The following is a 17,591-nucleotide window of genomic DNA, read 5'->3' as shown; positions in this document are numbered from 1 at the left end:
ACTTTCTATATGCAATATTTTATAAAAATAAATGAATATATATATATATAGTTTGTTATTTGGTCTTATAATATGTAGTTAAAAACAGCTAAAATGTATAGAAAGAAAACATAAATGTTGCCATCATTATCTCTGTTTATACACACATTTTATGTTAAAAAGGGTATACAAAATATTCCACAATCACCTATAACTCTTTATGAAATACTACCATATTTTTTTTATGATTAAATTGTAAAAAAATATACACATATAACATTGTTGTATTTTTTTTTTTCTGAACAGTACATATTTTACAGCTGTTTTTTAAGTGTATTTTTATTTGTTTTATTCCCTCTATTTTGGGGAGTAAAGCAACAAAAATATGTACATGTCATAAAAAATTAGGTATTTGGTCATATTTTTTTTATAATTAATATGCAAGTAAAACAAAATTGTGTGTGTCTTATATTAAGTAGAAATTATTTGGCTAGCTTAATACAAATGATTAATCAATAATAAAAAAAATACAATAATAATAATAAAAACAATTGAGAATAACAAACACAATTGAGAATAATAAAAACAATTGAGAATAATAAAAACATATTTAAAAGAATAATAGTAATGAGATAAATAAAATTTCTTAACAGGAATAAAAATTATTACGATAATAATATTTTTTAATGGGAAAATAATATATCAGTATTTAATATAGGTTTTTTAAAAAGGTAACAAATATACTATAAAAAATTAAATATTTACATTGCTTATTTATCTTAATTTTTATTTTATGTTCTCTAATTTTAATTTAACAAAAAAAAAGATAATATTTTATTCAGAATTTGGAAAATTGCGCATTTTCTGCAATTTTCCATTTTGTCGTTTCTCTATTTAAAAATATTTTTTTTATGACTTTTCATTTCATATATATATAACCATTATAAATATAAACAAATTTTGAATTATATCACACTAATTAAATTAAGTGAGTTACTAATTTTTAATTTTTTATGCATTGATATTTTTTGAATTGTCTATTTTGACAATTTTTTGAATTATTTTCGACGTATTATTAATGATACATTATTTTTTTTTTTTTCATCCTTTTTTTATTTATTTATGTTATTCTTAATTTTTTTTTAATTCTCTATACCACTGTGTCTTATTTTTTATTTTCTACATTTTTTGTGTTACTAATTTATTAACATATATACAATAGAAAATAAGTTATATAAAGAAAATGCTGAAAATTTGTTATTTACACATATTTTAAATTTATATTTATGAACCATTTAGTTTTTTTTTTCAAATATATATACCGTTTTGTTTCTTTACACTTAAAAATGCATTACTTTATCAAATTCTATGTGAATGTTATAAATAACCGATGTATAGACACATAATCTTTTGGCATTCCTGAGATTAAGCAGACATCATCAAATAAATATTGAAATTTAGAAAAATAAATGACGATAAAATTGTATAATTATCATTATACTATATACCTATGCATATATTATTTATTTGTTTGTTATTTTTTTTCATTGTAAATGACTGACTTCCTGTAATATCTTATATTCACAAAAATATGCAAGAAAAATATACAAGATATATTTGGGGTTTGATATAATTTGAGAAATCATTGTTTCGTTAAACAAAGCCATATAAAATGATAATTAATAACAAGTTCTCAGATGATGAAAAATATAAAAAGGACGATATTATGCTCAATAGTTGCTTAAATAAGAATATTTCAAAAAATGATCAAAAACCAAAATTATTGTCTCATGAAAACAAAAATTCGAAACACACGTATAATGTGCAAAGGATATCCAATTTTTTTGATTCAAATAATAAGACATATAAAGAAGTGTCTGTAAAAAATATGGGGAATAAATATAGCTGTAAAATTGGAGACGAAAATAATATAAATAAGAAAAATGGAAGCTATATTAATTTTTTCAAAAAAAATGTTAGGAGTGTAATCAGTAATATAACTGGGAGATTGATATTGGGGAGACAAGATGATACTGAACTGATGAAAGGATCCTTTAATAATCAACCAGAAAATACAAAACGAAAAGAAGAGAATAAAATAAACGAAAGAAAAGAAACCAGTGTAGAACTGAAAAAAGATACAAACAATATTATAGATATACAAACGAAAAATTATGAATCATATAATTCAAATAAAAATATAACAGGATTAAAAAATGTATCTATAAATTTAGATAAAAAGGAAAACAAAAGTTTTAACGATACTATTAAAAATAATAACAAAGGATTTCTACCTTTAAAAATAAATAAAACTACTCTAACAAATAATGATAAACAATCCAGACAATGGAATACAAAAGATATTACAAATAACACACCTAAATCAAATAATATAAATAATTCAAGCATATCAAATCTTAAAAAGGGAATGGATTTCACTAAATATAAAAGTATAGTCAGTAAAAGAACATCTCTTATTCAGGAGAATATAAAGCATACCACTAAACGGAGCATACAAGATCTTATAAAAAATAAATTAAATGAAAATAATAAATCAGGAAAAGATATTACAGGAATAATGATGAAAAAAATGAATTATCAATTCCCTCTAACTACTCATAATAGTATAAATAAAAAAATTCTAGATAATTTAAAAAAAATACCTCCCTCGAATATACACACACTAAATAGAAAAGTAAAAATGTGTGGTAAAACAATAAATGATAGGAAAATAAAAAATAATTTAAATATAAATCTAAAAGAAAATAAAAATAAACCGTTTTTATTAAAAGGTCTTAATAAAAATGAAAAAATTCCATATAAAAAAAATCCTTATACACCTACTTATACGTCTATTCGTGATAAAAAATTAACACGACATGAAGATTTGAAAATAATAGCAAATGATGATGTATTTCATAAAAATTTAAAAAGAATGTTAATTGATACTATTATGAATCCAGAAAAAGAAGAAAAAGAAGAAAAAAATAATAAAGTAAACATATCAAATAAAAAAGATTCTTTGTCATTTTTGAAGAGGCAAAGTAGTAATGTAACAAATAAGAGCAGTCCAATAAATAAAGGACAAAATAATTTAATGAAAAATAAAAATCCTATTGAAACAAAACAAGAAATGCTTAGAAGATATTCAACAGCAGTTAGAAACAGAAATTCAATTAATATAAAATCTAATAACACGACTCAATATAATAATACTAATACATCTAATACTGTTATTATTAATGATATAGAAAACACCGGAAATAGTAAAAACAATATATTAGTTAATAATGAAAAACAAACAGAAGAAAATATATTGATAGATGAAGATACACAAGGAAAGGGAACCATTCAAGGATATAAAACGATAGATGTAATAGATAAAATAAATAGTAATGCAGATTTGGAAAACCTGATAAGGTATAGAACTAATAAAAACGCATTTGAAGAATTGATACAACGTAATTTAAATATAGATGAAAAGAAACATGTCATTTTAAAAAATATAGAAAAATTTAAAGCTAGTTCCGTTTCCTCTTTAAATAGAATTATCGATAAAGATGGTGAAAATAAAACCGATGAAAATAATACATCAATCAATAATATTCTTAAAATAGAAAAATATCAAAATATAAAAGGAGAAATTAATGACATAAAAACATATCCAGAAACTGAAACACATATATTACCATTACATGATATTAATCTATCTGATATATCAAATTTGTTACCCAACAAAATTATATTTTCAAATTTAGATAAAGAGTATACAATTGTTAAAAAGATTCCCAATATTTTGGTGAATAAAGATATAAATAATTTCTCTTGCCAAAACGAAATTCCTAAAGGAAAGATTCAAAATATTAATACAAAAATTAATGAATTTGATAAAGCATTAAAAGAAACACATAATTACAAGAAAAGTGTAAGTTCAAAAGATGAGAGATATATCTCATTGGATCTGGATAGACATTGTGAAAATAATTCCAAATTAATAAATGAAAATTGTGTAGAAATTGAAACTAAAAAAATAAATTCCAAAATTTGTTCTCATGAAACAGATTTTGTTAGTTGTAATAATGAGAATAATTTAGTATCTTCTTTTTACAAAGAAACGAAATGCATATCATCTTTGATAAAAAATGAATCTGATCAAAATGAAAATAGTGAAGCTCGAAAAAAATATGTAAGTGAAGATTTTAATTGTGAAGAAAAACCAATAAGTAATAATCACGATATATTCAAAAAGGGGGAAATATCGAGTCAATACAAATCTTATGATGAAGAAAATGATCAAATTTTCAACGATGATGAAAATGATCAAATTTACAACGATGAAGAAAATGATCAAATTTACAATGATGATGAAAATAATATAATAATAAAAGATTGTAAATATATGGAAATGTTATTGAAGAATTCTGAAGAAATAAAAGACGGGTCAAAATGTCATAATAAAAAAAATAAACAAATAATAAATAATAAAATAATAAATAATAAAATAATAAATAATAGTAGTTTTATTCCAAGCGACATGATATCCTGTTTTGAAAAGATGAACATAAGTGAAAGCAATTTGAAAGGCGATCAAAATGAATACAATATCAGTAATCAATCTAATGAGTTAAAAGATGAAATGAATAATAATAATTCGAAAAAGAACGAAAAAAATAAAAACTTGAATTGTATAAATTTAAAAAAAACCTCAGTTGATATAGATAATGATATAGATAATGATATAGATGAAATAGTGACAATATTCAAAGAAACAATTATAGATAGAATAGGAAAAAATAATATTAATGGATTGTTATATGACAAAAGTGCACATACTGATGAAAAATTAAAAGAAAATACATTCGATTTTGAAAAAAATATAAATTTCCAAAAAAATGAGGAAAAGGAGACGGCAAAATTGAAACACGAAAAAAATTGTGAAAATATTGAAAACGTTGAAAATGTTGAAAATGTTGAAAATGTTGAAAATGTTGAAAATGTTGAAAATGTTGAAAATGTTGAAAATGTTGAAAATGTTGAAAATAATCAGAATCAAGCTAATAATACTAAGTTGTTGAAGGATAAAAATGGAAAGAAAAAAAGAAGAAAATGGAAATGTATAAAAAAACAAATGTCATATATTAAAACACATGAAGGAAAATATTTAATTAAAGATACATATGCTAATAGTAAACAGTTTGGAATAACTTATTGTTTGGGTAGTGATGAAAATGAAACAAATTCTGTTACACTTTTAAATGATGACAAATTACTATATAAAAATAAAATGTGTGTAAATTTTTCAAAACCCAAAGTTGGTAAATATAGTAACATAAATAATAAAATTGGCAATAAGATTTTTTCGTTAAATAAATATTCGAACAAAATAATATTGAGGAAGGAAAAATATATAATGAGTAATTTTTCTTTTAATTTAAAAAAAAATTATAATCTCAGTTTAAATAATCAAAATGTTAATTTTTTTAAAATAAAAAAAGGAAAATTTTGTAATAAACATGAAAAATTTTGTAATAAAAATGAAAAATTTTGTGATAAAAATGAAAAATTTCACAAAAAAAAAAATAAGATAGATGTGATAAATTTAGAGGCTCAAATTGGTGGTAATACCAAAATTAATAACAGTTCTGGTTATATCACCAAAAATAATAGCAACATTTGTGGAAATAATAATACGAAAAAGCGAAAAATTGATTTACCTTTAGAAAAAAATAATACACAAAATTATGAACAAGTCAAGAGCAAACAAATTAATTCCATGCATTCTTTACAAGCATGTGTTTTATCACAAATGGATGATGAAATTAAAAATTCTCAAGAAATTTTAACTAGCCAAAGTGTAATATATAAAATAAAAGATGGTGTGACAGAAAATCAAAGTGAACAAAAAGTTGAAATTGGTAATTTATTCCAAGCTGAAGATAGTGAAAAAAATATGCACACTAAGGAAAATGGATATAATGAAGATGATGGGAATAAAATGACAAAATCTTTCCATTCTGATAAGCATGAAAATGTTTTCAATTTTTTACAAACTGAATCTGATAATAACTTGGAAAATTTATATAATACCCCCTCGAATAAAGAAGGAATATTTTTTTATGAACATGGATGGATAAATATAATTTTACAACTGATAAATAATAATAATTTGTATTTAGCAGAAAATTTAATGATCTTCCTTTTTCAAAAAGAAGAACAATTATATAAATCGTTTATAAATGATGAAAATGAATTTGTTGAGACAGAGGAATATATAAAAAAAGGCAATGAAGAAAATAATAACTTTTGTATAAATATCAATGAAAATAATAGAAAAAAACAAAAAATGAATAAAAAACTCTCATCATTTATGCAACAAATTTATATGAAATGTCCTTTAGATTGGCCTTTGTTAGATATTGGAATTTTAATTATAGTTTCTCAGATTGTTTGCTATATTTTTAATTATAATAAAATACAATTTTTTTTTGATGCATGTAGAATATTTGAAAAATATTGTATTGGAATTTTATTAAACTCATCATTAATTTGTACAAAAAAGAATGGAAGTCTTGTTTTTATGTTTGAACATGAATTTTTTTATCAAATCGTTATTTCTAAGAATTATAAAATATCTAAAGAGGTGATAAATTATCATTCAAGCTATTTAAAAAATGATTATTTTATTCAAGAAAAAACTATTTTAGATTATATTTTTATGGCCTTAGCATGTTACATTACTATAAGCCAAAATTTGAAGGATTATGTTGAAAATAATAATATTATTTACTATTTGAACCTTTTTCATAAAGGAATTGATTCAAACGAAGCCTCAGGGGCAATGTCTGACATTTTCCCCGAGAAAAAATTCAAAAGAAGACGGAATAACAAAAACAGTGGCGACATCATAAATAAACCGTTTGGAAGAGCAGTCTCCTCAGATAGTGCACAATATTTTAATAATGAAAATGTTATCAAACGTAGACACTCTGAAAGTATAGGTGAGTGTAATAACAGCCCGGAGTGTAGAAATGGAGAAAAGAACCGAGATAAAATACACGAAAAGAACCGAGATAAAATACACGAAATGAACCGCGACAAAACACACGAAAAGAAGGTAAAAAAAAGGCTAAGTATATTGAGAACAGTTAAATGTATAAAAAAATTAAAGAAAATAAAAGGAATTAATAAAGTTGAGAAAAATCGAGATTTTGGAGAATTGAATAATGATAGCCAAGTTAATAAAAACTGTTGGGTAAATAAAAGTGAATCATTTGACAACGCAAGGACAAATAAAGAAAATGTAATAAATAATTTAAAAAAACGAAGATATTCAAATATAGAAAAAAATGAAATGAATTATTTATTTAAAAATAGAAAAATTGATACAATTGTAAAATATCATACTAAAACCAAATTTGAAAAATTATTGTGTTTAATAATTATTGAAATATTTAATTTAATATATGATAATAGAAAATATACTATTGAAAATATATTAATAATTCGAAAATTTTTTCGCATTTTTCTAAATTATGCTCAAAAAAAGTTCATTTCGTTGTCTATATATATCTATTCAAAAAAAAGTAAAAAAAAAAGTTTTCATAATTTACAAAATAATGAATTTAAGGATTATATACAATTCGAATTTGAAAATTCTACTCCGAATTTAGACAAATCATTAGCGAAAGACAATCATATTAATATTAGCAAAGTTGATAAGGATAGTCAAAATTGCAGAAATGATAAAAATATGTTAAATAAAATCGACACATATTATTGTAATAAGGAAAGTTCTTTTAGTTACGATTTTAGTTTAGAAAATGGAAATTTATTTATTCCAATGCCAAGTTATATATATGAAAATTATTATAATATGTGGGTATGGATTGAGAGAATATTTTGTGAAAATTTTTATCAAATAAATAATATGTTATTCAATTTTTTTAGTTTTGAAAAAAATGAAATAGATAGTAAAAAAATAAATATTGATTATAGTAAACTAGAATTAATAAATCGAAATATAAAAAGATTTTCATCTTTACAAAAAAGAAATGGTTTCATTTTAAAAGAGTATTGGAATATTTTTGGTTTAAAAAATGGCGAAAATAATGGCGGAAATAATGGCGGAAATAATGGTATCGACTTTTTGATAGAAGATAATGAATTTCTTCCTGGAATTATTAACTCCAAAAAACTGCTTCCTAATTGTTATTCACTTGAAGAATGGTCAGGAAAAAACAAATTATTTTATGAATTAGAAAAAAAAGACCAAGAGTATGATATACTTTGTTCATATTTTTTATCATCTATACATTGTATATGTAAAACTTATTTAAGCATGGAAGAAATTCCATCGTTTCTCCATTTAAAAAATAAAAATAACATTATATTAGATGATACGTTAATCTCCTCAAATGAAATAAATTTATTTTTTACAAAAACAACATTAAAAGAAGATTCAAATGTATGCGAAAAAATGAATAAAACTTTGAAAGCAGATGTAGATCAGAATAAAAATGGAAAAGTAAATCTATTGCATAAAGAAAATAGACAAAATTTATGTGACGATTTTGAAAAAAATATTTTATTATTAAAACGATTAAAAAAAAGATTAAAAGTATATGATATACAATGGTATGAAGAATATGAAAAGAAATATTTTTATTTATTAAATTGTATAAATTTATTGAAAAAGCAATTTAAAAAAAATAAATTATTTTATAAAATTATGAAAAATAATATATCATCTATATGGTTAAATAAAATACAGATATATTTACAATATATACAAATAGCAATTAATTGTAAATTTATTTTAGGTTATACATATAATAATATTTATTTATTTATTAAAAAAAAATATTCCTTTGTTATTGCAATTATAGATCATTATGTGAATTCAAAAATGGGCGAAACTGTAGTTACTACTATTATTGAGAAAACTGATAAAACAAACAAAGACAATCAAAATTTGAATAAAGTTGAAAAAATGTCTGATTCTTCAATATTAGATTTTCCTATGGAAATTGGGGATATTTTTATTGATGATAATTTTTTGCTAACTGCATGGGAAATTGCAAATTTTTATTTTTGTATTTTATATTATAAGTTAGAGTTAAAAACTATTTTAATTGAGATACTAAAATGGATATATTTTTTTGAAAAAATTGGAACAAAATATTCACAACAATTATTTAAATTTCGTTGTAGTTCATACATTTTGCATATCCTTATTTTGGTGAATAAATATCAAACTGCTCAAAGTGTGATGAAAAATATTTCCCACCATTATATAAAGAGGGTGGACAAACCGAATGGGGAAAGGCTTCAAAATGGAGAAGAGTCGGGAATGAGAAGATGTATATTGCCTTATTTAAAAAAAAACAAAATGGTGAATAAAATTTTGGAAAATTTTGATAAAGGGATGAAGAATGGAAATGAAAAAAAAAGTGAGAATGTTGTAGAAAATATATTTCCTCATTTTGAAAAAAAAAAAATATTATATTCGCATATTATAAATAAATGCTATTTATATAATAAATGGGTAAATTATATGATAATAAAATATAACAAAATTTTGATTTATTTATTAAGAAGAAACAATATTGTGAAACTAATTTTGTTTAATAAAAAAAATTTAAATATTCTTATGAAAAATCGAAAAGAAAAGATACTAATAAAAGATATTAGTAAAAATATGATTAAGTTACAAAATATTTTACTTTTTTTATATTATTTATCTATTAAATTGTATAAAAGTTATTATTATCATTCATCTATTTTGCATAACATTACATCTAAGCAGATATTAGAAGCATCTAAATATTTGAATATAAAAATAAAAAAAAAACAGATTATAATGAATTATATTACTTCATTTCAAAATTATAAATCTTATAAAACAAATATATCAATGAATTATACATCTAACAGTCCTACACATTTGTCTAATTTATCGGACACATTCCCTAGTTCAACTCTTTTCAAATCTACTTCCTCAAATTATGATAATAAATTTATAAATATTGGCGAATCTACAATTCTTTCAAGCGATTGTATAAAAAGTGATAAAAATGGTTCTTTTATTTGTGTAAATTCAAATTTACAAACAAACAAATTACATGACAACAATTATGCAAATAATAGTCAAAATAATGATGATATGTTTTATCTACATGCTTTAATATTGAGTATACAAATACAATATACTCTTTCTATTTGTATTATTTTATGCTCAGACTTATTTATTGCACCGAGAAAGGTAAACAGACTTATGAAAATGAAAAATAAAAAAAAAAAAAAAAAATTTAAATCAACTAACTTTGTTTTATCTTTGTTTAGCTATAAATTATTATCTAAGCATTATAGAATCATAAATGGAAATTCTTATAAAAAAAAAAAAGAAAAATATAATAATATGATAAGCCCTATTGAAAATTTGGAAAAAAAAAATAATCTAAAACCTTGCGAAGAAAAATTTAATAACTTAACAAATAAAACTAACATATATGATGCTAATTATTCTACACAAGTCGAAATAAATGGCCATAGTCCACTTAACGATGGTAATATAGAACCATATTATGTCAATCAAAATAGTTGCAATGGGGGCAGTTGCAACGAATGCGATAATGAATCAGTTATTCCATTAGAAACAAGTTTTAAAAAAGAATACAATTCTGATATTTTAACTAATGAATTAATAAATGATTTTGGAAAAATGAATGATATAAATTATTTAAGTGATTTCGTTCCAGGAAAATATGAAAATTATAAAAAAAATATTTTGAAAAAAAAAAATTATAATAATATTTATGAAAATATGTCTATACTTAAAAAAAAAAACAATTATCATGTTTTAGTTAAAATATCTACATGGTTAAGCAAAAATGCAGTTTTACAATTGACTTGGATTGCAGAGGTAATTTATCATTATTTTATTTTCCTGTTCTAGACTATGTGTTTTTTTTTTTTTTTTTTATTATCTCATATTAAGATGCATAATGAATAAATTTGATTATTACATGATTTTATTTATTTTTCTATTCATTTTTATTGATTTATTTAGAAATTATTTAAAATATGTCTCCCCGAGATGTTATGCGTAGTTTTAGGATTGCAGGCAAACATGCTTGTCAGCAAAAATATCTTACCAGTAATAAATAAATGTGAAAATTGTGCACAAAGGGTGGCTATTGATATGTATTGCGGCATTAGCCACATCATTACACCGCACTACTTCATATCACTACACATCACTCTTCATTTCTCATTTTTTCTTCATTTTTTCCACTTTAGAATGTAAAACGAATTGACAGAATTATGAAGTTGTGTTCAGAAAGCCCACAACTTGTCTATTTCTCAACAGAGTCTTTGAAAAAATACAAAAATAAGAAAAACTGTCAAATATATAATAAATATTTTAAAATTTATAAAAAATCGAAAAAAATATTTTTAGAAAAAAAAAAGGAAATTAACAATTCAGAAGACATTATGAACGAGCTTTGCAAACATTTCCTAAGATCGTAATTTGCAAACATTTCCTAAGATCGTAATTTGCAAACATTTCCTAAGATCGTAACTAGCGAATTTTTTAAAATATGTGGTACATGTGTATTTCATTTTCCCACACTGACAATATCTACAATCTATTTTATCGTGTAGATGTCTATTTGTTTGACGATATGTGCACGGCTATATTATTTGATATTTTTTTTTTTGTTTATAACTTTAAAATTATAACTTTAAAATTATAATTTTTAATATTAATGATATATTATCCAAATTAGGAAATGTTGGGAAATGTTAGAAAATGTTGGGAAAAGTTAGGAAACTATTTCAGACACAAAAAAAAAACACACATGTAGTCAATACGTAGTATATGATTAGATCAAGGGTGTTTTATATTTTAAATTGACGCATTTCCATAAATATAGATATGGAAAAGGGTATATCTTGGTATATCTTGGTATATCTTGGTATATCTTGGTATATCTTGGTGTTTTTTTTTTTTTTTTTTTATTGGTTCATTTTTTGATATAATTTTTTTGAGATAAAATAACGTTATATATATAATGATTTATTAAATCCAAGTCTGTATATATTTTGTTAAGATTGTTTTCAAGAATAATTGGTAATAATTTATGTGAAAAAAAATTACAAATTTGATTATTTAAAAAGTCAATACTGTAATTCATTAATTGAAATAAATTTAATTCATATTCCTCGTTAATTATATTAGAAAAAAGAGGAATAACTTTAGAAACATATTCATTTTTGTTTTTTTTACATATAATATCATAATTATTATTATCGGTACTATAGTCACTATCCTTTACTATTATTTTGTTTTTATCATTTTCTTTACCAATTTTATATTTTACTTTTTTTTCAACTTTATCGTATATTTGACCATTCTTATGAGAATTGCAATTTTGTTCTTTATTCGATTTTTTTTGTTTGTTTTGTTCGTTTGGTTCGTTATTCGATCTACTTTTTGCTTTATTTATGTAAGGACGCAAAAAATTATAAATAAACATTTCGAGGAGAAAAAATGAGTTAGAAAAGGGTGAAGAACTATATGAATTATTTAAAATAAAATAAATAAAATTTTCACAATTTTTTAAATCTCCTTGTAAAAATATATTATACAAAACGATTTCTAGCATATTTCTATTATCTGTCTTATTTAATATATCATAAATTTCTGTATTAACTTTTAATAATTTATTTTTAGAAAAATAAGAATCTAAATCTTTATAACATTTAACCATTTCATTTTTTGATATACACATTTTTATTTCACAATTTTTTCTCTCCTCACATTTGTTTCCTATAATTTCGTCATTTTCTTCAACACTATCTACATCACAATAAATATTATCATCTTCCTTTTGAGAAACGAACAATTTTTTTATATCAAACAAAAATTTTTGTTTTTTTTCTATTTTTTTCACAATTTTTTCACAATATTCATCCGATATTTTTTCAGTTTTATAAAAATCAAAATTTTCACAATGAAAATAATCATAAAATTCGGATTTCTCTTTTTCTTGAACATTATTTATTTGTTTTGGAGATTTTTCATTTTGTTTATCATCATCATACACATTTAATAAGACAATTTTTTTTTCTTTTTTATTATAGTAACATTCTTTTTTCCTTCTACTCATTTTTGGAATTTTTTTTTTTTCTATGATATATATATTTTCTTTGTGTAATATATCATCTGGTAAATACATTCCAATATTTAAAAATTTGTTATATTTATTTAATATTTTTTTAACAACAAAATTATTATTTTCATAAAGATTTTTGTTTGTATTCATTTCATCATTTTGTTCCTTAGATTTAATAATCGAATTTTTTTTTATTTCTTTTTGTGTCTGTATTATTTTTTCTAATGGGCTATTTTTTTCTTCACTAAAAGTTACAGGAAATTCCATCATAGATACCATCTCGTTTTGTTTGCCCACCTCATTTTGTTTGCCCACCGCATTTTTTTTGTCCACCTCATTTTGTTTGCCCACCGCATTTTTTTTGTCCACCTCATTTTGTTTGCCCACCTCATTTTGTTTGTCCACCTCATTTTTTTTGACAGTATCATCTTGAGCCGCTTTCACCTCCTTTTTCCCAATCCCTTTAAATATTTCAAATATACTTTCCTTTTTTTTCTTAACTTCATTTATTTCTTTACCAATTGTAGTATTATCTTTTTCTGGTAATATCTGTTTGAGATTAAAAAAATTAAACAAGTTTAGAATAGTAGGGTTATATATTTCTATAATGTCATGATTTAAAGGCATAAATAAACTAACTTCTTTCATTTCATTTTCAACTATTTGATTATTATTATTTTGAGAAATTTCATCATTATTATCTTCTAATTTATATTGATCTAAATATTCAATTACAATTTTTTTATTTTCTTGTAACAAAAAAAAAACAACAGGATTTTGTAAACATGGAACATTACCTAATTTACTTTTCCTATAAATTTTATCTATATATTTAGAATAAATAAATAATGATAAAAAAAACGTATTTGATTCTCTTGTATTTATTTTATAACCTTCTTTTATACATAATATTTTTAAATCATTATTTTTTACATCTGTTTCAATAAATTTATCATTATTTGTATATATAACTACTTCACATGATCCGGATGAAATAGCAATTAAAATTTGCCACTCACTAATATACACAGATTTAATAAAAGATAATTTATTATAATTTTCAAAAAAAAAATCATTAATTGAATAATTCACTTTTTTTATTTCATAATTTTCTATATGGATATCATAAGTAACTGTTGTTACATCATTATCATCTTTATATAAAACTACCACAAATAATATATATATTTTTTTTTTTGTATCAACTTGTAAAAATTTTGTACTAATTATATTACATGTCTCATATATTATATCAATATTTTTACTAATGTTATCTAAATTATAAGTTATACATTTATCTTCATCTTTTAAAATAAACTTTTCTGTATCTTTAAGTGAAAATAAAAACACATTATCTTTTTCATCTATATTATTAATTTTTTCATTGAATTGGTTGCATTTGTACATAATTTTTTCGCTCAAAATAAATACCTCTTCTGTTTCGCTCAATACCAAAAAGGAATATTTTTCTAAAAATGTTCAAATAAAATGTGTGCAAATTGTTATGTAAGCATACTGTAAATAAATGAGTATATAGCATAGACATGTGCACATATAAAATAAACATGTGCATATGTAAAATACTTACCTATGTGTTTGAAGCCTTTTATAGATATATCAATTTTACAGTATAGTTTAACTTCATCAGTGGCATAGTCAAATATATATATATTTTGTTTATCAGTATATATAAAACATAAATCATCTGTTTTATTATTTTCTATTAATTTTGGTTTTTCTAAGAAAGGTATTGATTTTATATTTATATTTTCATTAACATTATCAATTTTGTATAAAAAATCAGACAAGGAAAAAATATTTATTTTTTCATTGAATATATATAACCCTTTTTGTTTTACATTGCTAATTATGAAAATGTTACAAATGCTATCTTTTTCCAATTTTAAGCTTTCCGTTGTGTTTTTCACTGTGCTTTCCGCTTTTTTTCCCGTTGTGTTTTTTCTTTTATTTTCTTCATTTAATATGCAAAAAGAGGCCCCATGCTGAAACTTGAAATATTCAGTTTCTTCAATAAACTCTATTTCATTAATTTGTGTCATCTTGTGTTTATTTTAAAATGAAAAGGGACACAAACAAATATGTTAATTTATTTCCCTCCTTTTTATAAGCATTTCGATTGAACTATAATAATGTACATTTTATATCCTTGCTCTTTTTCATTTCTTCAGGGGGGGAAGCCAAACAAATAAAGATGGTATCCAATAAAAAATGAAAAAAATGAAAAAAAATGAAAAAAAATGACAAAAAATGAAAAAAAATGACAAATAATAACAAAAAAATGAACAGCAATAAAAATTAGCAAAAAAAATAACAAAAAAAAATGAACAGCAATAAAAAATACCAAAAAAAATGAACAGCAATAAAAAATTAGTGAAAAAATAGCGAAAAAATAGCGAAAAATAGTGAAAAAATGAACGGCAATAAAAAATAATGCGAACGAGTGAAGGATGCGTAAAAAATATGCAATAATATATTTATGCGCAAACATATGTATAGTATGCTGGCATATATTCATATAAACATCTAGGCATATAAAATTTCCCTGTTTCAATTTTCATTGAATAGATATATAAATAATATAAACAGAAATATTACAATAAAAAAATATATAATTACTTATTTTATCCTTTATTTCTTCTCATTTTTTTAAATAAGGGAAACCAATTAAAGAATATAATATTATAGTGATAACCATTGAAATTCGCTAGTTCCTATAATTATGCATTTGTTTACACATGTATCAGTGAGCGACAAACATGTATATATATAATAATGTAGCAATAGTATAATAATGTAACAATAGTATAATAATGTAACAATAGTATAATGATATAATATAATATAATATACAAACTCATCATTTCGCAAAATCACGAATTCTCAAATAGTTGATTTCATTTTGCTACATTTTTTTATATATTTATGTTAAAGTTTTACAACAAAAAAATTATTAACAAAACATTAATTATATTGCAAATTATGAAAAAATACGATCTTTTATTTGAAAAAAAAAAATAATGGAAAATTTATGTAGTATACAAATATACACCAATATTATGTACATTATATGGTGTTTTAAATAACTAAAATATATGGAAAGATTCGTAATAATTTGATATTTATCATTTCTTTATATGATATACATAATTAATATTTTTTGATGGTAAAAAAAAACTATTAATATTTTTATCATAATATTTCAAAAAATAATAAGACAAATAACAAGCAGAAATACTATCCTTTCTATATTTATAATCCTTATTGTAAAATTTTGAAAACAATGTATTATTTTCATCCTTTACTTTTGTAACAAAATTTTTTAATAAAAATTTGAATAAATTATTTTTATTGTCATTTAAATGAAAACTATAATTTTCTTCAAATATAATTTGTTCTTTTTTATAAATATTATCATTATTTGGAAATGTAATTAATTTATTATTTACACTAAATAACATATTTTTCATTGAATTTTCAATATTTTCCTCATTTTCATTAATAAAATAGCACATATATTTACCCATATCGCTTGACAGTTTATCCATATGATATCTATAAAATGTTGAAATGCGAAAAAGTAAAAATATACATACATATATATATGTGTGTGTGTGTTTGTAATAGTTCATTGTTTTGAGAGAATAATTCAAGGATTATATGTGTGATGATAAGTTCGAATTTTTCAATCTATCATATATTTTTTTTGTATTTTAGATTAACCCGTTAGATCCAATTATTACAAGAAGATTAGTATTATATATACATTTGAATAAATAGTGAAAAAAATTCAAAAAATTAAAAATATAATTTTTAAAATGGATAGGATAGAATAATATTGTGTTTTCTTTTATTGGCAAATCAAAGGTTTCTCGATCAATTAAATTTGGATATTTAAAAAGAATTTTTTCATATATATATTTATTTTTGCACACAAGACATAAACCTGTATTATATAATATATGATAAAAATAATTGAAAAATATACAATTTTTTTTTTTTTTTTTTATGAAATTATATATACAAATACAGATTTATATTTATATTACCCATAAATGTATATCCATAATCAATTGAAATAATATTATAATTCTTTAAAGGAAATTTCTCAAGTTGAATGGTTTTATTATCAAAGCTTATTTTTGAAATTTTACAATTGGTTGGTACATAGACATTATAATTTACTAAATTATTATAAATTTTGTTTTTATTTTTTTGTCTTATATTTTTAAAAATTCCATTTCCAAATTTTATGAATTGGCAAACTGGACTATTTCCATTTATTCGTTTTAATGATAATATAAAATTATCTACAATTGTGTACAATGTAATGAGAAAAACAATATATTTTTTTATTTTCGTATTACTCATTTTTTTTCTCATTCAATTGGACAATTCGTGGAATAAATGCTAAGA

The 17,591-nt window shown here is 21.6% G+C and overlaps 3 protein-coding genes across 3 annotated transcripts; 1 reads left to right on the top strand and 2 right to left on the bottom strand.

Annotated features, from left to right (window-relative positions):
• Positions 1-1,651: 1,651 nt before the first annotated feature.
• PY17X_1119600 (conserved Plasmodium protein, unknown function) lies at positions 1,652-11,508 on the top strand (the record flags this gene model as incomplete). Its single annotated transcript, XM_725828.2, has 3 exons — positions 1,652-10,900; positions 11,048-11,134; positions 11,278-11,508. 3 exons carry the CDS (start codon positions 1,652-1,654, stop codon positions 11,506-11,508), a joined length of 9,567 nt encoding a protein of 3,188 aa, XP_730921.2.
• Positions 11,509-12,005: 497 nt separating this feature from the next.
• On the bottom strand, positions 12,006-15,217 carry PY17X_1119500 (conserved Plasmodium protein, unknown function; the record flags this gene model as incomplete). Its single annotated transcript, XM_022956504.1, has 2 exons — positions 12,006-14,626; positions 14,746-15,217. The coding sequence occupies 2 exons, from the start codon at positions 15,215-15,217 to the stop codon at positions 12,006-12,008; spliced, it is 3,093 nt and encodes a 1,030-aa protein (XP_022812401.1).
• A 1,083-nt stretch (positions 15,218-16,300) lies between these two features.
• Positions 16,301-17,558, bottom strand: PY17X_1119400 (conserved Plasmodium protein, unknown function; the record flags this gene model as incomplete). Its single annotated transcript, XM_022956503.1, has 3 exons — positions 16,301-16,730; positions 16,899-17,121; positions 17,225-17,558. The coding sequence occupies 3 exons, from the start codon at positions 17,556-17,558 to the stop codon at positions 16,301-16,303; spliced, it is 987 nt and encodes a 328-aa protein (XP_022812400.1).
• Between the last annotated feature and the right edge of the window lie 33 nt (positions 17,559-17,591).

This window comes from Plasmodium yoelii (assembly GCF_900002385.2).
Source record: "Plasmodium yoelii strain 17X genome assembly, chromosome: 11".
NCBI lineage: Eukaryota > Apicomplexa > Aconoidasida > Haemosporida > Plasmodiidae > Plasmodium > Plasmodium yoelii.
The sequence above is the reverse complement of the archived record's forward strand: the minus strand, read 5'-3'. Positions and strand labels throughout refer to the sequence as shown.